The sequence below is a fragment of the Pan troglodytes genome, chromosome 20 (assembly GCF_028858775.2).
Source record: "Pan troglodytes isolate AG18354 chromosome 20, NHGRI_mPanTro3-v2.0_pri, whole genome shotgun sequence".
Lineage (NCBI taxonomy): Eukaryota > Metazoa > Chordata > Mammalia > Primates > Hominidae > Pan > Pan troglodytes.
The window spans coordinates 43,862,203-43,882,357 of NC_072418.2; the positions used below are offsets into that span (position 1 = coordinate 43,862,203).

A 20,155-nucleotide genomic window follows, 5' to 3' on the forward strand; every position below is an offset into this window, starting at 1 on the left:
CCTTTGGGCTTGGTCCTTCTCACGCCACCAATCCGCGCCTCTTGTCCCGCCCCCTGCCCGCGAGTCCGCCAATCCCGCCCTTCGGAAAGCGTCGCCTGGTATCCAGCTGCCGGAGCGGGTCGCGCCGGAGGGGGGCGGAGGCGGAAGTGGCGGTGCCGGGCCCGGGGAGTAGGAAGGAGCCGGGGCTGTAGCCGGAGTGGAGCGGCTGCCAGCCGAGGAGCAGGCGCGGCCGCGGCGCCATATTGCGGCCCTCAGCGGCCGCGACCGAGTCATGGCTGAGACCTACGGTGAGGGTGGTGGACGAAGCTGGGGTCCTGGGTCTGGGCCCAGGGAGGATGCGGCCTGTGGGAATGGGCGGGGCTTTGTAGATCAGGGGGCGGGGTCTGGTGTGATGGAGGCAGGACCTAAGTGGATGCTGGGAGGGGTTTAGTGGGTCTGAGGCTGAGCTTAATCGATTTAGGTGGAGCCTGAGGGTCTGGTGCGTGGGTTAAATAGATCTGGGGCGGGATTTGAGGGAGCTGGTCCTGAGGGGTTCAGGGAGGCCCTGAGGGAAGAGGTGGGCCTTAATGGATCTGGGCGGAGCCTGAGTGAAGGGGCGGGGCTGACTGCATGAATGGCAGGAGTCGGGCTTATGGGCTAGAGGGAACACTGAATGGAAGCTCGGGACCCTGGGGCTGATCTGGCTGGAGAGAGCTCTGGAATGGGTTTGGGGATGGGCTGTCCTTGAGTTTTAGGGGCAGGACTTAGTGGCAAAGGGTGGGACTTATGCATGAGAATGGAGCCGAGTTCTGGGCAGAGGGAGGGAAGGAGAGGTCGGGAAGTGGAAAATCAGTAGGGATGCACCATAGGAGGTGGTGATTGGAGGCAGGGGAAGTGCAGGTTTAGGAGGCAGAGGGAGCCGCATTCATTCGACAAATATAGAAGAGAAGGGAGAAGAGTGCGAAGACCCTGAGGTGAGAACCAGCTTGTCATTTTCAGGGAATAGACTGAAGGTCAGGAGCTATCGTGGAGTGAATGAGTCAGAGGGTGGTAGGAGGTGAAGAGGAACAAGGGCTATATCGTAGTCCTTGTTTAAATAGCTTTCAAGAGACTTTAGCGACGAAATAGCTAAGATCTGGGACTCTGGAGCCCTTGGCCTAGGTTTGAATCTCACTTCTGCCCAGCTGTGTCACTTTGGGCAAGTCAGTTAACCTTTCTGGCCTGTTTCCTCATCCGGAAAATGGGAATAATTTTTAGTCTACCTCCCTCATAGAGTTTTCCTGAGGATGATGTGAGCTGTTGATGTGAGTAAAGACCTTTAGAACTGTTCCTGGCCCACAACAACACACAATTGACCCATGTAACAAACCTGCACATGTGGGCTGGGCGCGGTGGCTCATGCCTGTAATCCCAGCACTTTGGGAGGCTGAGGCGGGCGGATCACCTGAGGTCGGGAGTTTGAGACCAGCCTGACCAACATGGAGAAACCCTGTCTCTACTAAAAATACAGAATTAGCTGAGTGTGGTGGCGCATGCCTGTAATCCCAGCTACTCGGGAGGCTGAGGCAGGAGAATTGCTTGAACCTGGGAGGTGGAGGTTGCGGTGAGCCAAGATCGCGCCATTGCACTCCAGCCTGGGCAACGAAAAGTGAAACTCTGTCTCAAAAAAACAAAAACAACGACAAAAAAACCCCTGCACATGTACCCCCTGAATCTAAAATAAAAGTTGAAAAAAAAAATATAGAATGTGCCTGGCACATGGCAAGTACTACATAAGAGTTATCTGTTACTGTTACCTATTGGTTTGTTTCTGCCTATGTCTGTTTCTCTCCCTCTAACTGTGACATCTTTTTTCCCTGTATCTTTCTCTCCCTGTGGGTATCCCTGATTTTGGCTCCATCTGGTCAGACTTCCTCTTCAAATTCCTGGTGATTGGCAGTGCAGGAACTGGCAAATCATGTCTCCTTCATCAGTTCATTGAGAATAAGTGTGAGTTTCCCGCAGTGGTCCTGGGAACCCTGAGCTGTGTTTATGTGCATGGTGTGGGCTGGTGGGCAGCCAGTGGGGAGGGCAGGGCTGGCCATAGGTACAAGTCCAGTGCTGGCTTTTTGGTCCTTGCTTTGTCGTATGTCCTTTACTAGGTTCTCCTTGACCTCAAGTCACTCCAGCAATGAGAATGGGTTTGTAGAGACTGAGAGGGCCTTGGAGGATGGGGGATCCTCTGAGCTGTCTCCTCTCTCCCTGTACTGCCCCTTCTGTTCCTCCTACTCCCAGTCAAACAGGACTCCAACCACACAATCGGCGTGGAGTTTGGATCCCGGGTGGTCAACGTGGGTGGGAAGACTGTGAAGCTACAGATTTGGGACACGGCTGGCCAGGAGCGGTTTCGGTAGGTGGGTTGGGCTCCCAAGGGTGATGGGGAGAGAGAGTGAGAAGGAAAGAGAGAGATGTGTGTGTAGAGTCACTTGGAGACACTGAGAGGGCAGACAAGGCAGACAGAGAGAGATGAGACACCGTAGTTAGCAGGTATATATATCCAAGGAGAGAGGGAGTACTGGAGAGAGAAAGAGATGGTGGAAGAAAAAGAGGTAGGGGCCAGGAGCAATGGCTCATGCCGGTAATCCCCGTGCTTTGGGAGGCCACGGTGGGAAGATTGCCTGAGCCCAGGAGTTTGAGACCAGCCTGGGCAACATAGTGAGACCCCATCTCAAAGAAAGAAAAAGAGATAGAGAAAAGTGGCTTGGGGGTGGGGAAAGGGATGGAGACTGAGAGACACTGAAACAGAAAGAGAAGGGGAAACTTGAGAGACTCACACTCAGAAAGGAAAAGAGCAAGAGAGACAGAGACTAAGAGAGTTGAAGAGAATGATAAGGGAGGTAAGGAGGCCTGGCACGGTGGCTTACACCTATAATCCCAGCACTGTGGGAGGCTGAGGCAGGTGGATCACTTGAAGTCAGGAGTTCAAGACCAGCCTGCCAACATGGTGAAACCGTGTCTCTACTAAAAAAAATAAAAAATAAAAAAAATAAAAAAAAATTTAGCCAGGCTGTGGTGGTGGATGCTAGCTACTCGGGAGGCTGAGGCAGGAGAATTGCTTGAACCTGGGAGGCAGAAGTTGTAGTGAGTCAAGATCGCACCACTGCACCCCAGCCGGGGAGACAGAGCGAGACTCTGTCTCTGAATAAATAAATAAATAAATAAATAAATGAATAAATAAATAAAAAAGGGAGGTGAGGAGACACAGAGAAACAGAGGTCAGAGGCAGAGAGGGAGACAGGGTGAGTCAGACAGGTGTAGTTGGACGTTGAATGAATGAATGCACGAATTTATGGGAAGGCAAGGGTGAGCATGAGAGCCACAGAGATGGAACAGAAAGAGAGACAGTGAGAAATAGGGAACTGAAGACACACACGCCAAGGCAGGAGAACCGCTTGAGTCCAGGAGTTTGAGACCAGCCTGGGCAACATTGTGAAATCCCATCTTTCCAAAAGAGAGATGGAGAAATGGACGTGTTGTGGGAGAGAGAGAGAGAGAGAAATGCGTAGGGCTCAACACACTGTAGGTCTTCAGGAAATGCCTGCAGAGCAGAAAAGTTGATAGACACATAGAAACCTTAGGAGAGGCCGGGCGTGGTGGCTCATGCCTGTAATCCCAGCATTTTGGGAGGCCGAGGCGGGCGGATCACGAGGTCAGGAGATCGAGACCATCCTGGCTAACATGGTGAAACCCCGTCTCTACTAAAAATACAAAAAATTAGCTGGGTGTGGTGGCAGACGCTGGAAGTCCCAGCTACTTGGGAGGCTGAGGCAGGAGAATGGCATGAACCCGGAAGGCGGAGCTTGTAGTGAGCCCAGATCGCGCCACTGCACTCCAGCCTGGGCGACAGAGCGAGGCTCCGTTTCAAAAAAAAAAAAAAAAAAAAACCTTAGGAGAGTCGGAGAAACAGAGAGCAGGGAGAGAAATAGAGGGAATTCAGTCCACGGAAAAGTGTGATCTATGGCAGCACCTAGTAGCTGCTGAGTTAATTCTTGCGTATGGATTAACTGCCTGAGGTGCACAGAGCCCAAAGGCAGAGAGAGGGGCTGAAGGATAGACAGGTGTGTAGCATGGGCTAGGTTTACGGTGAGTGCTTAGTAAATGCTGTGGAATGATTGCATGAGTTCCAGAAGGACCCAGACTGGTGAGACAGAGAATGCAGAGTTGGCTACACTGGGAAGGAGCCTCCACCTGACACAGCAGGAGAAGGATAAGCAGATGTTGTATAGTGCTTGGGCAGGGCCAGGCAAAGGGGAGATTTGCTCAGAAAATGTTGAATGAATGAATGCACAAATGCATGGGAAGGCAAAGGTAAGCATGAGAGAGCCACAGAGATGAAACAAACAAACAAAAAAGACAGAAATAGGGAATTAAATAGGGCCAGGCATGGTGGCTCACGCCTGTAATCCCAGCACTTTGGGAGGCCTAGGCGGGCAGATCACTTGAGGTCAGGAGTTCAATACCACACTGGCCAACATGGCGAAACCCCATCTCTACTAAAAATACAAAAATTAGCCGGGCGTGGTGGTGCATGCCTGTAATCCCAGCTACTTGGGAGGCTGAGGCAGGAGAATCACTTGCATCCGGGGGGCAGAGGTTGCAGTGAGCCAAGATCATGCCACTGCACTTCAGCCTGGGCGACAGAGCAAAACTCCATCTCAATCAATCAGTCAATCAATCAATCAATCAATCAGTAAAGACATGTAGGGCCGGGCACAGTGGCTCACGCCTGTAATCCCAACACTTTGGGAGGCCAAGGTGGGCGGATCACTTGAGCTCAGGGGTTCGAGATCAGACTGGCCAACATGGCCAACCCCATCTCTACTAAAAATACAAAAATTAGCCTGATGTGGTGGCGTGCATCTGTAATCCTGGCTACTCGAGAGGCTGAGGTGGGAGAATCACTTGAACCCGGGAGGTGGAGGTTGCAGTGGTTGCAGTGAGCCGAGATCATGCCACTGCACCCCAGCCTGGGAGACGAGTGAGACTCCTACTCAAAAAAAAAAAAAAAAAAAAGAAAAAGAAAAAGGAAAAAGACACATAGGTTAAGGCAGGAGAATCACTTGAGCCCAGGAGTTGGAGACCAGCCTCGGCAACCTAGCAAAGCCCCATCTTTACAAAAAATATTAAGAAATTAGCCAGGTGTGGTGGTGCACACTTGTAGTCCCAGACACTCCATAGGCTGAGGTGGGAGGATCTCTCCCTTGGGATACTGAGCCTAGGAGGTCGAGGATGCAGTGAGCCAAGATCGTACCACTGCACTCCAGCCTGGGCTACAGAGCAAGACCGTCAAAAAAATAAAAAATAAGACACACATGAAAGAGACACAGAGAGAAAAACAGATGAATGGAAAGATAGGGACACAGGGAGAGACAAAAACGGAGATTCATAAATAGAGACAGCTGGCCAGCTAAGTGAGATAGAAGCTGAGAGAGGCGAAGAGAGAGGGACTTCAAGGATGCAAGAAGAGAGGAATTGCATGGTGACCCGACCAAGGCCAGGTTTTGGGGGATGGGCCAGCAGTGAAAGGGGGGCCTCCGAACCACCAGTCTCTCTCTGTAGAGGGGGGCATTCTCGGGGCAGACCCCAGCCTTGGGGGTGACTGGGTCCCCCTGGCCCCACAGGTCAGTGACGCGGAGTTATTACCGAGGGGCGGCTGGAGCCCTGCTGGTGTACGACATCACCAGGTGGGTGCCCGGGGTGGGTGGGGTAGGGCATGGGTGGTTCCTCTCCCGCACTGCCTCCCTCCCTTCTCCCTTCTCCACAGCCGGGAGACATACAACTCACTGGCTGCCTGGCTGACGGATGCCCGCACCCTGGCCAGCCCCAACATCGTGGTCATCCTCTGTGGCAACAAGAAGGACCTGGACCCTGAGCGGGAGGTCACTTTCCTGGAGGCCTCCCGCTTTGCCCAGGAGAATGGTGAGGGCTGTGTCGTGGACCAGGTGGTGGTGGGGGTGGACAGTCCACAGGGACCATGGGTTTACTGGCTCTCAGTGGCTGTACCCAGCAGGGGAACGTGGAGGTTCAGAAGTCTGGGTTCAAATTTGAGTGTTGGCTGGGTGTAGTGGCTCACACCTGTAATCCCAGCAGTTTGGGAGGCCAAGGTGGGAGGACTGCTTGAGCCCAGGAGTTTGAGACCAGCCTGGACAACACAGTGAGATCCTATCTCTACAAAAAATTTAAAAAATTAGCTGGGTGTGGTGGCTCATGGCTGTAGTCCCAGCTACAGTGGAGGCTGAGGCAGGAGGATCACCTGAGCCTGAGAGTTTAAGACTGCAGTGAGCTGTGATCACGCCATTGTACTCCAGTCTGGGAGACAGAGCAAGACACTGTCTCCAAAAACAACAACAACAACAAAACTAAGTGTTGCCATCAGTGAGCTATGTGATTACACTGGTTCTCAGTTTCTTCATCTGGAAAGTGGGATCACAGTGTTTCTGCCCCACAGTGTGCTGTGATGATTAAGGGAGATTGTGGAAAGTCCTTAGCACCCGCCACAGAGGGGGTGCTAGATTAATGTTGGCCGCTAAGGTTTCGCCTACCGTCGGGAGGCCGCACAGGGTATTGGTTTTTTAAATTAATTATTTTATTTATTTTTTCCTCCTACCGCACCTTCCCGGGTATTGGTTTAATGTAGAGATTGCAACCCCAGATGGCCCTAGGTGAAAGGCACTTTTTTTTTTTTTTTTGAGACGGAGTCTTGTTCTGTTGCCCAGGCTGGAGTATAGTGGCGCAATCTTGGCTCACTGCAACTTCTGCCTCCCGGGTTCAAGTGATTCTTCTGCCTCAGCCTCCCGAGTAGCTGGGACTACAGGTGCGCGCCACAACGCCTGGCTAATTTTTATATTTTTAGTAGAGACGGGGTTTCACCATATTGGCCAGGCTGATCTCGAACTCCTGACCTTGTGATCCGACTGCCTCGGCCTCCCAAAGTACTGGGATTACAGGCGTGAGACACTGCGCCCGGCGAAAGGCACATTTTTGAATACAGGAGATGGGATGGGGTAGATCCTTGAGTAACAGGTACTGGTGTTAAGGGGAGTGCAGCATACTGACAACCCACACCAAAAGGTTTGCAAGGGCCAACCACAATGGCTCACACCTGTAATCCCAGCATTTTGGGAGGCCAAGGTAGGAGCATCACTTGAGATCAGGAGTTTTAGACCAGCCTGTGTAACAGAGTGAGACCCTGCCTCTACAAAAAAAAAAAAAAAAAAAAAAAAGCCTGGGTGTGGTGGTATGTGCCTGTGGTCTGGGGTACTCAGGAGGTTGAGGCAGGAGGATCACTTGTGCCCAGAAGTTCGAGGCTGCAGTGATCTGCAATCACACCACTGCACTCCAGTCTAGGGGACAGAGAGAGACTTTGTCTCAAAGAAAAAAACAAAAAAGGTTTGCAAGTATAAACTCATTTGAAAACATTGTGTTGGCCAAACCACCCACATCTGGTGGCTTGAGATCTGCCTGTGTTCCCCTGTTTTGCAACCTCCAGGTTTAAAGGAGGTTTTGCCATCAGAGAGGTGTGGGTGTGAATTCAGCTCTGATTTTCTGACTGTAGGGCCTTGTCATGCTGCTGATGGGTAGACTCTGGTTGGCCTGTTCCTGTCCTAGATGGTGCTAGAGACACAGTGTTGGAGACAGCCCTAGGCCCAACCTTCATGGAGCTCACAGTTCAGTGGGTGAGGGTGGAAGGACAGACCCACTTCCAGACAGTGACACCTCAGAAAGGTCAGGGCTTGATGGCGAAGCACCAGGAGACAGGGGTCAGAGCCAGCAGGGGAGAGCCCCAGAGGGGTCAGGGCCAGTACTGGGGGGGCAGGCAGAGGGATCGGGGTGGGATGGAGAACACAGGCAGAGGGGTCAGGGCTGGGATAGGGCAGGCAGAGGCAGAGGGGTCAGTTGGGATGAGGGGACACAGGCAGAGGAGTTACATGGGATGGGGGGCAAGGGCAGAGGGGTTGGGGTGGGATGGGGGGCCCAGGTAGAGGGGTCAAGGCCAAGTTTGGGAGGCACAGGCAGAGCGGTTGCATGGGATGGGGGAGCATGGGCAGAGGGCTCAGGGGTGGAATGGGGCAGGCCTAGGCAGAAGGGTCAGGGGTGGAATGGGGCAGGTCCAGGCAGAAGGGTCAGGAATGGAATGGGGCAGGCCCAGGCAGAAGGGTCAGGGGTGGGATGGGGACCCAGGCAGAGGGTTGGGGCCAGGATGAGGAAGCACAAGCAGAGGGGTCAGGGCCAGGATAGGGGGCCACAAGAAGCTGTGGGAGCCCTAAGTCGGTACCTGACTCAGCCCAGGAAGTCAGGGAGGACTTCTTGGAGGAGGAGCTGTGTGAGCTGAGCTCTGAGGGAAGAGCTGGGTGGGCATATCGGGAAGCGGACATTAGTGGCAGGGAAAAGGCATGCGCAGAGGCCTGAGGTGAGGGTAAGGGGGGATGGAACATTGGAGGAACAGGATGAGAGTCAGCAGGTGAGAGCTCAGTGGAGGGTGGGGACTAACTGGGGCCCTGACCTCAGAGTGTGTGCCCCTGCAGAGCTGATGTTCCTGGAGACCAGCGCTCTCACAGGCGAGAACGTGGAGGAGGCGTTCCTCAAGTGTGCCCGCACTATCCTCAACAAGATTGACTCAGGTGAGGCCCTGACCGGCCCGAGTGGGAGCGAAGGGCAGGCCCGGGGGTCTCCAGGCAACCAATGCTGACCTCTCCCCTTCCCCACAGGCGAGCTAGACCCGGAGAGGATGGGCTCTGGCATTCAGTACGGGGATGCGTCCCTCCGCCAGCTTCGGCAGCCTCGGAGTGCCCAGGCCGTGGCCCCTCAGCCGTGTGGCTGCTGAGCTCTGTGGAGCCAGGTGGGACACTGGGGGCTTAGGGAGGCAGGGCGGTCTCTTGGGAATGGGGGAGATGGTGTGGAGATAGACACTGAACATGTGATGACAAGAGAAACAGAGTGAGAGAAAGATGCAAAAACACACAAGCTAAAGGAGGCATCTGGCTGGGCGCAGTGGCTCATGCCTGTAATCTCAGCACTTTGGGAGTCCGAGGCGGGCGGAGGCAGTTCATTGGGTGGGGGTGGGGAGACAGACCCACTTCCAGACAGTGACAGCTCAGAAAGGTCAGGGCCAGCCCGGGCTCGGTGGCTCATGCCTTTAATCCCTGTACTTTGGAAGGCCGAGGCGGGCGGATCACCTGAGGTCAGGAGTTCGAGACCAGCCTGGCCAACATGGTGAAGCCCCCTCTCTACTAAACATACAAAAATTAGCTGTGCGTGGTGGCAGGTGCCTGTAATCCCAGCTACTCGGGAAGTTGAGGCAGGAGAATCACTTGAACCTGGGAGGTGGAGGTTGCAGTGAGCTGAGATCACACCATTGCACTCCAGCCTGGGTGACAAGAGCAAGACTTTGTCTCAAAAAAAAAAAAAGAAAGAAAGGTCAGGACCAGATGGGGAAGCACTGGGGGAGAGGGGTCAGAGCCAGCAGGGGAGAGGCCCAGGGGGGTCAGGGCCAGGGTCGGGGCACAGGCAGAGGGATCAGGGTGGGATAGGGCAGGCAGAGGCAGAGGGGTCAGGGTGGGATGAGGGGACACAGGCAGAGGGGTTGCATTTGATGGGGGGTATACATAAGGTGAGGAGTTCTAGACCAGCCTGGCCAACGTGGTGAAACCCCTCCTCTACTAAAAATACAAAAATTAGCCAGGCATGGTGGTACATGCCTATAGTCCCAGCTACTTGGGAGACTGAGGCAGGAGAATCACTTGAACCCAGGAAGCTGAGGGTGCAGTGAGCCAAGATTCAGCCACTGCATTCCAGCCTGGGCGACAGAGCAAGACTCTGTCTCAAAAAAAAAAAAAAAAAAAAAAGGAGACATCTGCCGGGCCACAGGGAATCCACCTGCAGCCCCAGGCCAGCTTCTTGCCCTAGACCTTGACCCTCCCATTCATAGTTCTCCAGCGATTTATTGAGCGCCTGCTGTGTGCCAGGCCCTGCTCAAGGCACTGGGGATATGGCAGGGGGTACAACAGACTCCCATCCTCATGGTGCTGACATTCTCTTTGGGGGAGACAGGTGATAAACAAGAGATGTAAGTCGACTGGGCGCAGTGGCTCACACCTGTAATCCCAGCACTTTGGCAGGGTGAGATGGGAAGATCACTTTGAGACCAGGCTGGGCAACAAAGCAACCTTATCTCCACAAAAAGTTTTTTAAAATTAGCGAGGCGTGGTGGTGTGCACCTGGAGTCCCAGCTACTTGGGAGGCTGAGGTGGGAGGATGGCTTGAGCCCAGGTGTTCGAGGCTGCAGTGAGCTGTGACCATGCGCCACTGCATTCCAGCCTGGGTGACAGAGCGAGACTCTAAAAAAAAAAAAAAAGTAAAGTATGTAGTAGTGAGGGAGGTAAGAACTATGGGGAAAAATAAAACAGGCACAGATGGGTGGATAGGGTAGAGGAGTGTACTTTTTTTTTTTCTTTGAGACGGGGTATTGCTCTGTTACCCAGGATGGAGTGCTGTGGCGTGATCTCGGCTCACTGAAACCTCCGCCTCCTGGGTTCAAGTGATTCTCCTGCCTCAGCCTCCCGAGTAGCTGAGATTACAGGCAACTACCACCATGCCTGGCTAATTTTTTTTAATTTTTATAGAGACAGGGTTTCTTTTTTTTTTTTTTTTTGAGACGGAGTCTTGCTCTGTTGCCCAGGCTAGAGTGCAGTGGCATGATCTTGGTTCACTGTAACTTCTGCCTCCTGAGTTCAAGTTGCCTCAGCCTCCTGAGTAGCTGGAACTACAGGCGCCCGCCACCACGCCTGGCTAATTTTTATGTATTTAGTAGAGATGGGGTTTCACCATATTGGCCAGGCTGGTCTCGATCTCTTGACCTTGTGATCTGCCCGCCTCGGCCTCTCAAAGTGCCGGGATTACAGTGTGAGCCACCGCACCTGGCCGACACAGGGTTTCATCATGTTGGCCAGGCTGGTCTCAAACTCCTGACCTCAAGTGATCCACCCACTCTCGGCCTACTAAAATGTTGAGATTACAGGCGTGAGCCACTGCGCCCGGCCAAGAATGTACTTTTTTTTTTCTGAGATGGAGTTTCACTCTTGTTGCCCAGGCTGGAGTGCAATGGCGCGATCTCGGCTCACCGCAACCTCTGCCTCCCAGGTTCAAGCAATTCTCCTGCCTCAGTCTCCTGAGTAGCTGGGATTACAGGCATGTGCCACCACGCCCAGCTAATTTTGTATTTTTAGTAGAGACGGGGTTTCTCCGTGTTGGTCAGGCTGGTCTGGAACTCCCGACCTCAGGTGATCCGCCCGCCTCAGCCTCCCAAAGTGCTGGGATTACAGGCGGGAGCCACCGCGCCCAGCCTTTTTTTTTTTTTTTTTTTTTGAGACAGAGTCTCACTCTGTCGCCATGCTAGAGTGCAGTGGCACGATCTCGGCTCACTGCAACCTTTGCCTCCTGGGTTCAAGCAATTCTCCTGCCTCAGTCTCCCGAGTAGCTGGGACTATAGGTGTGTGCCACCATGCCCAGCTAATTTTTGTATTTTTAGTAGAGACATTTCACCATGTTGGCCAGGTTGGTCTCGATCTCTTGACCTCGTGATCCGCCCACCTCAGCCTCCCAAAGTGCTGGGATTACAGGCGTCAGCCACCGCACCTGGCCAAGAGTGTACATTTAAACAAGATGAGGAGGGAAGCCTCGCTGAGAAGATGACATTTGAGTGAAGGAAGGGAGATAGGGAGGCCTGTGGGGATCTGGGGCAAGAGCACTGCTGGAGAGCACAGCAACGCTTCTAGCGAGGGGTATGCCTGGTATCGGTGAGGGTGACCGAAGCAGCCAGTGTGGGCATCATGGAGGACCTGTGTGTGTTTTGTGGGTACAGCATGAGATGGGGTCAGGGGTTGGAGGAAGCAGATCAGTTAGGGCCTGTGCGCCCTGGGGAGGCCTCTGGCTTATACCCTGTGTGGGAGCCACGGGAGGCTTCTGAACAGAGGAAGGACAGGATCAGATTCAGGGGTGCAGAGAGTTCCTCTGGCTGCATAAAGGGAAGGGGCTGTGAGGGACAGAGGAGGTCACCAGGACACCAGAGAGGAAGCTGCTGCAAAGTCCAGGGAAGATGGTGGAGGACAGGACAAGGGGGCAGGAAGAGGAGTGGCTGAGAAGGGAATAGGGTTCATGTCCTCCCTAGACTCTCTGTCTTCCAGTCTTGGCCTCTCTCTTTTTTTTTTTTTTGGTTCCTGTCTTTTTATTTTGAGACAGAGTCTCGCTCTGTCACCCAGGCTGGAGTGCAGTGGCGCGATCTCGGCTTACTGCAAGCTCCGCCTCCTGGGTTCACGCCATTCTCCTGCCTCAGCCTCCTGAGTAGCTGGGACTACAGGCACCCGTCACCACGCCCAGCTAATTTTTTGTATTTTTTTTAGTAGAGATGGGGTTTCACGGTGTTAGCCAGGATGGTCTCGATCTCCTGACCTCGTGATCCTCCCGCCTTGGCCTCCCAAAGTGCTGGGATTACAGGCATGAGCCTTTTTTTTTTTTTTAAATTTTTTTATTTTAGAGAGAATCTCACTCTGCTCACTCTGTCACCCAGGCTAGAGTGCAGTGGCGCCATCTTGGCTCACTGCAACCTCCGCCTCCCGGGTTCAAGTGATTCTCCTGCCTCAGCCTCCCAAGTAGCTGGGATTACAGGCATGTACTGCCACAACCAGCTAATTTTTGTATTTTTTTTTTTTTTTCTCGAGATGCAGTCTCACTCTGTTGCCCAGGCTGGAGTGCAGTGGTGCAGTCTCGGCTCACTGCAACCTCCGCCTCCTGGGTTCAGGTGATTCTTCTGCCTCAGCCTCCCGAGTAGCTGGGACTACAGGTGCGTGCCACCACGTCTGGCTAATTTTTTGTATTTTTAGTAGAGATGGGGTTTCACCATGTTAGCCAGGATGGTCTCGATCTCCTGACCTCGTGATCCACCTGCCTCGGCCTCCCAAAGTGCTGGGATGACAGGCGTGAGACATTGCGCCTAGCCAATTTTTGTATTTTTAATACAGACAGGGTTTTGCCATGCTCGTGAGGCTGGTCTTGAACTCCTGACTTCAGGTGATTCACCCGCCTTGGCCTCCCAAAGTGCTGGGATTACAGGCCTGAGCCACTGTGCCCAGCCAATCCTGTCTCCTTTTGATGCAGCCACTGGGTCTTTCTAACACACATATCTGCTCCTGTCACTCCCTTTTTCAAAACCATCCATGCATCTCAGGGCCCCAGGACACAGCTGAACTCCTCAGCCTGGTGTTTGACCCTCTGCAGGGACTGGCCCCTGCCAGCCCAGCCTCACCGGCCTCAGCCACTTGTCGGTCTCCCTACCTCTCAGGCCACTCCAGCCACACTGAAGTTCTTCCCATTCATCTGGGCCCTTGCTCATGCTGGGCCTCTGCTTGGAACATTCCTACCCTCTTTTCCCTGGCAACCTCCTTCCTTCCTCCAGGCAGCACTACTTGTTCCTCCAGGCTTGGTCCAAACTTTTGTTTTTTTTTGAGATAGAGTCTCACTCTGTCACTCAGGCTGGAGTGCAGTGGCGCGATTTCGGCTCACCGCAACCTCCGCTTCCAGGTTCAAGCAATTCTGGTGCCCCAGCCTCCTGAGTAGCTGGGACTATGGGCATGGGCCACCAACGCCTGGCAAAGTTTTTATATTTTTAGTAGAGACAGGGTTTCACCATGTTGGCCAGCTGCTCACAAACTCCTGGCCTCAAGTGATCCACCCACCTCAGCATCCAAAGTGCTGGAATTATAGGCATGAGCCACTGCACCCGGCCCCAAACTTCTTGACAGGCTTTCAAAACCCTGCAGGATTTGGTCCCCATCCCTCCTTCTCTGGGGGATGTGTATGTCTTGCCAGTTCTCCCTTCTATACTTCATGCTAAATCCCCTCCCAGCCCTTGGCAGCTCCAGGGCGGGACAGGTGGGGAACAAGTGGTTAGACCTTGGATCTACTTGGAAGGCAGAGCCAACATGATTTCCTGATGGAATGGATGTGTAATCTAAAAGAGAGAGAGGAATCAAGGATGATGTCTTCGGACAGTGCTCTCTTGTCTTTCCAGGACTTTGCACCTGCTGTGCCTGAGCCTAAGTTTGCTCATCTGTAAAATGAGGCTAATAATAGCACCTGCTTCTATAGGTGTTGAGAAGAAGAAATACATTAATTCACGAAAGTGCTCAGAATGGGGCCTGATGGTCAAGACTTGATCGATGAGGGCTGTTTTTAAAGTTTTCTTCTTATCCATCTTTGGGCTGAGCTCAAATGAATGGGTGTGTCTTCTTCACCTCAGGGCTTAGCAGAGACTCTGTCCTAGAGAGTTTGCCCTCAGTAGGTGAAATGTAACAAGGCAAGGCAAGGCTTTTTCACACTTTGCTGACTGCAATCTACAGGAGGAAATATATTTTATGTGTTAATCAAGGACTGACTGTAGCAGATCCCACCCACATATAAAACTCAAACACACATTTTCCTACCACCAGTATTCTTTCGTTTCTTGGCACTAAAATGAAAGTCACATAACATACATTTACGTGACTTTTCAAAGTGTACAATTCAGTGGCATTTAGTACATTCACAGGGTTGTGCAATCACCACTTCTGTGTTGTTCCAGAATGTTTTCTTTTTTTTTCTTTTCTTTTTTTTGGAGACAGTCTCGCTCTGTTACCCAGGCTGGAGTGCAGTGGTGCGATCTCGGCTCATTGCAAGCTCCACTTCCAGGGTTCAAGCAATTCTCCTGCCTCAACCTCTGGAGTAGCTGGAATTACAGGCATGCACCACCACACCCGGCTAATTTTCGTATTTTTAGTGGAAATGGCATTTGACCGTGGCCAGGCTGGCTTGAACTCCTGACCTCAGGTGATCCACCCGCCTCGGTCTCCCAAAGTGCTGGGATTACAGGCGTGAGCCACTGCGCCCGGCCTCAGAACGTTTTCATTACTCTAAGAGGTACCATACTTATACTGCTTTGTACCTTATACCTTTGTACCCATATTTATTAAGCAGTCACTCTCCATTTCCCCCAGCCCCTAGCAACCACCAATTTGTTTTCTGTCTCTTTTGGCCAATATGATATTCTTTTCCTTTTCCTTTTTTTTTTGAGAAGGGTCTCACTTTGTCATCCAGGCTGAAGTGCAGTGGCACCATCTCAGCTCACTGCAGCCTTGACCTCCTGGGCTCAAGTGTTTCTCCCACCTCAGCCCCCCAAGTAACTGGGACTACTGGTGTGCACCACCACGCCCAGCTAATTTTTATATTTTTATTTTTTGAAGAGATGGGGTTTCACCATGTTGCTCAGGCTGGTCTCGAACTCCTGAGCTCAAGTGATCCACCCACCTCAGCCTCCCAAAGTGCTGGAATTACAGGTGGGAGCCACCATGCCTGGACTCTTTTCCTTTTTTCTTTTTTCTGTTTTTTTTTTTTTTTTTTAGATATGGTCTCACTATGTTAGCGGGGTTGGTCTTAAACTCCTGGTCTTGCCGGGTGCAGTGGCTCACGCCTGTAATCCCACCACTTTGGGGGGCTGAGGCAGGCAGATCACGAGGTCAGGAGTTCGAGACCAGGGTGACCAACATGGTAAAACCCCACCTCTACTAAAAATACAAAAATTAGCCAGGTGTGGTGGTGTGCTCCTGTAATCCCAGCTACTCAGGGGGCTGAGGCAGAGGAATAGCTTGATCCCTGGAATCGGAGGTTTTAGTGAGCCGAGATCGCACCACTGCACTCCAGCCTGGGCGACAGAGCTAGACTCTGTCTCACAAAAACAAAAACAAACAAACCAAAAAAACCAAACCAAACCAAAACAAAAAAACTCCTGGCCTCAAGCAATCCTCCACCTCAGCCTCCCAAAGTGCTGAGATTACAGGCATGAGCCACCAAGCCCAGCCAACCAATATAATATATCTTTTTAAATTATTATTATTATTTTTTGAGATGGAGTTTCGCTCATGTTGCCCAAGTTGGAGTGCAATGGCGTGATCTCGGCTCACTGAAATCTCCGCCTCTCAAGTTCAAGCGATTCTCTTGCCTCAGCCTCCCTAGTAGCTGGGATTACAGGCGCCCGCCACCACGCCCAGCTAATTTCTTTGTATTTTTAGTAGAGACAGGGTTTCAGCATGTTGGCCAGGCTGGTCTCAAACTCCTGACCTCAGGTGATCTGCCTGTCAGCCTCCCAAAGTGTTGGGATTATAGGCATGAGCCACTGCGCCCGGCCTATTTACAAATTTTTTTTTTTTTAAATAATGTTTTAATTTTGTAGAGATGGTGTCTATGTTGCCCAGGCTGGTCTTGAACTCCTGGGCCCAAGTGATCCTCTCTTGCCTTTGCCTCCCAAAGTGCTAGGATTATAGGCGTGAGCCACTGTGCCCGCCCAACCAATAGACTATTCTTATTATATATGATGCACTCTGGTATTTGCCGTTCTGTGCTATTCTGTTTGAATTTAAAAACTGGTCAAGACCCACCAAACTGATTTCCCCACCAAGGCAGTGACACACATTAGAATGACCTGGAGAATTTTAAAAGATACTGATGCCCAGGCCTCACCCTAGAGATTCTGAAGTGGTTTCAGGACTTTTTCTTAATTAAAAGATAAATAGAGATGAGGTCTCACTATGTTGCCCAGGCTGGTCTCAAACTCCTGGCCTCAAACGATTTCTCCCACCTTGGCCTCCCAAAGTGCTGGGATTAAAGACGTGTGCCAGGCCGGGCATGGTGGCTCACGCCTGTGATCCCAGCACTTTGGGGGGCTGAGGCGGGCGGATCACAAGGTCAGGAGATGAAGACCATCCTGGCTTGATCTGTAGATCAAGTGAAACCCCGTCTCTACTAAAAATACAAAAAAAAAAAAAAAAAAAAAAAAAAAAATTAGCCAGGCGTGGTGGCAAGTGCCTGTAGTCCCAGCTACTCAGGAGGCTGAGGCAGGAGAATGGCGTGAATGCAGGAGGCGAAGCTTGCAGTGAGCCTAGATCGCGCCACTGCACTTCAGCCCAGGCAATAGAGCGAGGCTCCATCTCCAAAAAAAAAAAAAAAAAAAAAAAAAAAAGATGTGAGCCAGCCAGTTTCAGGATTTCTGGAAGCTCCCAGGTAATGCTATATACAACCAAAGTGAGAACCACTAACCTAACGTTGTCTCCCCAGCTTGGAGAACAGTGAAATGAGACTTAGAGCCAGGGTGATCCAGGAACATAGAGGGACACAGAAAGATAAGAAGGCAGTTCATTTTATTTATTTATTTATTTAAATTTTTTGAGATGGAGTGTCCCTCTGTCGCCCGGGCTGGAGTGCAGTGGTGTGATCTTGGCTCACTGCAACCTCCGCCTCCTGGGTTCAAGTGATTCTCCTGCCTCAGCCTCCCAAGTAGCTGGGACTACAGGCACCTGCCACCACGCCTGGCTAATTTTTGTATTTTTAGTAGAGACGAGGTTTCACCATTGGCCAGGGTGGTCTTGAACTCCTGACCTTGTGATCTGCCTGTCTCGGCCTCCCAAAGTGCTGGGATTACAGGCGTGAGCCACCTGCCTGGCCGATTTATTTATTTATTTATTTATTTATTTATTTATTTATTTTGAGATGGAGTTTCGCTCTTGTTGCCCAGGTTGGAGTGCAATAGTGCGATGTCAGCTCACCATAACTTCTGCCTCCTGGGTTTACGTGATTCTCCTGCCTCAGCCTACTGAGTAGCTGGGATTACAGGCATGTGCCACCACACCTGGCTAATTTTGTATTTTTAGTGGAGATGAGGTTTCTCCATGTTGGTCAGGCTGGTCTGGAACTCCCGACTTCAGGTGATCTCCCCGCCTTGGCCTCCCAAAGTGCTGGGATTACAGGCATGAGCCACTGCGCCCGGCCTATTTATTTTTTTGAGACAGTCTCACTCTGTTGCCTAGGCTGGAGTGCAGTGGCACAATCTTGGCTCACTGCAATCTCCACCTCTCAGGCTCAAGCCATGTTCCCACCTCAGCCCCCCAGGTAGCTGGGACTACTGGTGCATGCCACTACGCCTGGCTAATGTTTGTATGTTTTTGTAGAGACGGGGTTTCGTAGTGTTGCCTAAGCTGGTCTCAAACTCCTGGGCTCAAGCATTCCTCCTGCCTTGGCTTCCCACAGTGCTGGGATTACAGGCGTGAGCCACTGCGTCCATCCAGATTCATGATATTTAGATGTTGAAATGTGGCTTTACAGACTCAGACAGCTCTCTGAGGCAAACAAAGAGGGAGATGCAGGTACCCTCAGCACAAGCCCCAAATTACCTGCAGGGGAGAGGCGGAAAATCAGACAATGTAGAAACCGGGAGAAGAAAGGTATGGACAGACCGATGCAGATAGGAGGGGAAGGAAATACCTGGAAATGAGATAGAGACCGGCTGGACAGACCCCGGGGACCCTGCAGGTCACCACACCCTTCTCTTTCAGCTCACCTGTTCTCCAGGACCAGCCCTGCCCTTCCAGCTGGGGCCCAGGCCCAGGCTCTGAGAGGCCGTGTCCTAACCTGCCCTGGCCCTGGAGAAGCTACGTTGCCACCTGTCCCCCTTCTCTGGCCTGGTGGGGCCTGGCTTTGGGGCAAGACTGAGCCACGGGGGAAGGGGGATCCCGTACCTGCTGCTGCTTCCTCTGTCTTGGCTAACGTCTGTCCCCCTGAACCCCTAACCATACCCCAAGAGCTCCCAAAGCCTGAGACCAGGGTCATTTGTCCCCAACTCCCCATCTGGCCCTGCTGTTGCTAGTACCTGTTATTTATTACCTGGAGGCCTGTCCAGCACCCACCCTACCCCCATAAAGCATTGTTTACACCTGTGTCTTGGCCTCCATTATTCTGAGATGGCAGGGAGATGGAAGAGGTCCCTGATGGAAGAATCATGTGTCATGGTGTTTGGGGGCCTTGTTTCTGTTTTTTTGTTGTTGTTGTTGAGATGGAGTTTCCTTCTTGTTGCCCAGGCTGGAGTGCAATGGCGTGATCTTGGCTCACCACAACCTCCACCTCCCGGGTTCAAGCTATTCTCCTGCCTCAGCCTCCCGAGTAGCTGGGATTACAGGCATGTGCCACCACACTTGGCTAATTTTGTATTTTTAGTAGAGATGGAGTTTCTCCATGTTGGTCAGGTTGGTCTCGAACTCCCAACCTCAGGTGATTCGCCCGCACTGGCCTCCCAAAGTGCTGGAATTACAGGTGTGAGCCACCGGGCCTGGCCTTGGGGGCCTTGTTTCCTGATTGGACGTGGTGTGGGGTATACCAAGCATGATGACTCAGGTGCCTGTTGCGGAGGGAGGGAATTTGTTACTGTGTGGACAGTTTGTGACAATCTGTGTTCTAAGCTCACGTGTGTAAACACGCTGATGTCCCTGTGTTTGTGACGTGTACATGTTTCCAGTACCTGCATATGGCATGATGTCTATAGGATATAATGTGTGCTGGTTGTGTGTGATGCTGACAGCTGTAACTGCTCTGTGGCCTTGGTCATTGTATTGGTGAGGCTGGTATTGTTTGGGACATCAAGGCCAGGGGATGGGAATTTGGACCTATAGGTGGGCCTCCGGTGTGTGCATGTCTGATGCCTGAGAGTCAGAGGCAGTGACTCACTACTGCGTGTGTGCCTGTGCACCCGGAGGTCTGTGTGTGTTTTGGTGTGAATTTGGCTCCTTTTAAACACCCATGTGTGGCCAGGCGTGGTGGCTCATGCCTGTAATCCCAGCACTTCGGGAGGCCAAGGCAGATGGATCACTTGAGCCCAGGAGTTGGAGACTATAGCCTGGGCAACACAGAGAGACCCTATCTACAAAAATAAAAAACAGAAAAAGTTAGCCAGGTGTCGTGGTACACACCTGAAGTCCCAGCTATTCCGGAGGCTGAGGTGTGAGGATCACTTTAGTTGGGAGGTTGGGCCTGCAGTGAACTATGATCATGCCACAGCACTTTATCTTGGGCAAAAGGATAAGACCCCATCTCAAAAACAAAACTAAACTAGAAACACCCTTGTGTGGCCTTGATCCCTGTGTGTGCCCTGAGGACTGCGGGCTTTTGTGCAATCCTCACGCATGTGTGGATACCAGTATGCATGCCCTTGTGCTCACGCGAACCGCCCTACGCCCTCAGGTGGCCTGCAGGGGACTGGTGCAGCCCCCTGAGGACACTCCCAGTT

General features: G+C 52.1%; 1 protein-coding gene across 2 annotated transcripts; it reads left to right on the forward strand.

Annotated features, from left to right (window-relative positions):
- Positions 1-75: 75 nt before the first annotated feature.
- On the forward strand, positions 76-18,812 carry RAB4B (RAB4B, member RAS oncogene family). 2 transcript variants are annotated; one of them, XM_016936036.4, is made up of 8 exons: positions 76-287; positions 1,888-1,968; positions 2,254-2,368; positions 5,640-5,702; positions 5,783-5,937; positions 8,544-8,639; positions 8,727-8,857; positions 18,432-18,812. In XM_016936036.4, the coding sequence occupies exons 1-7, from the start codon at positions 272-274 to the stop codon at positions 8,840-8,842; spliced, it is 642 nt and encodes a 213-aa protein (XP_016791525.1). In that variant the 5' UTR covers positions 76-271; the 3' UTR covers positions 8,843-8,857; positions 18,432-18,812. The 2 variants fall into 2 exon arrangements, with proteins under 2 accessions (XP_016791525.1, XP_016791526.1); XM_016936037.4 differs by lacking the exon at positions 5,640-5,702 and having other exon boundaries at positions 96-287.
- Positions 18,813-20,155: the final 1,343 nt, after the last annotated feature.

Excerpts from the sequence above, each read along its gene's own strand:
- RAB4B (XM_016936036.4), top strand. Across the intron at positions 1,969-2,253 it reads TCAGTTCATTGAGAATAAGT|TCAAACAGGACTCCAACCAC; the intron begins GTGAGTTTCCCG and ends TCCTACTCCCAG. Across the intron at positions 8,640-8,726 it reads CCTCAACAAGATTGACTCAG|GCGAGCTAGACCCGGAGAGG; the intron begins GTGAGGCCCTGA and ends CCTTCCCCACAG.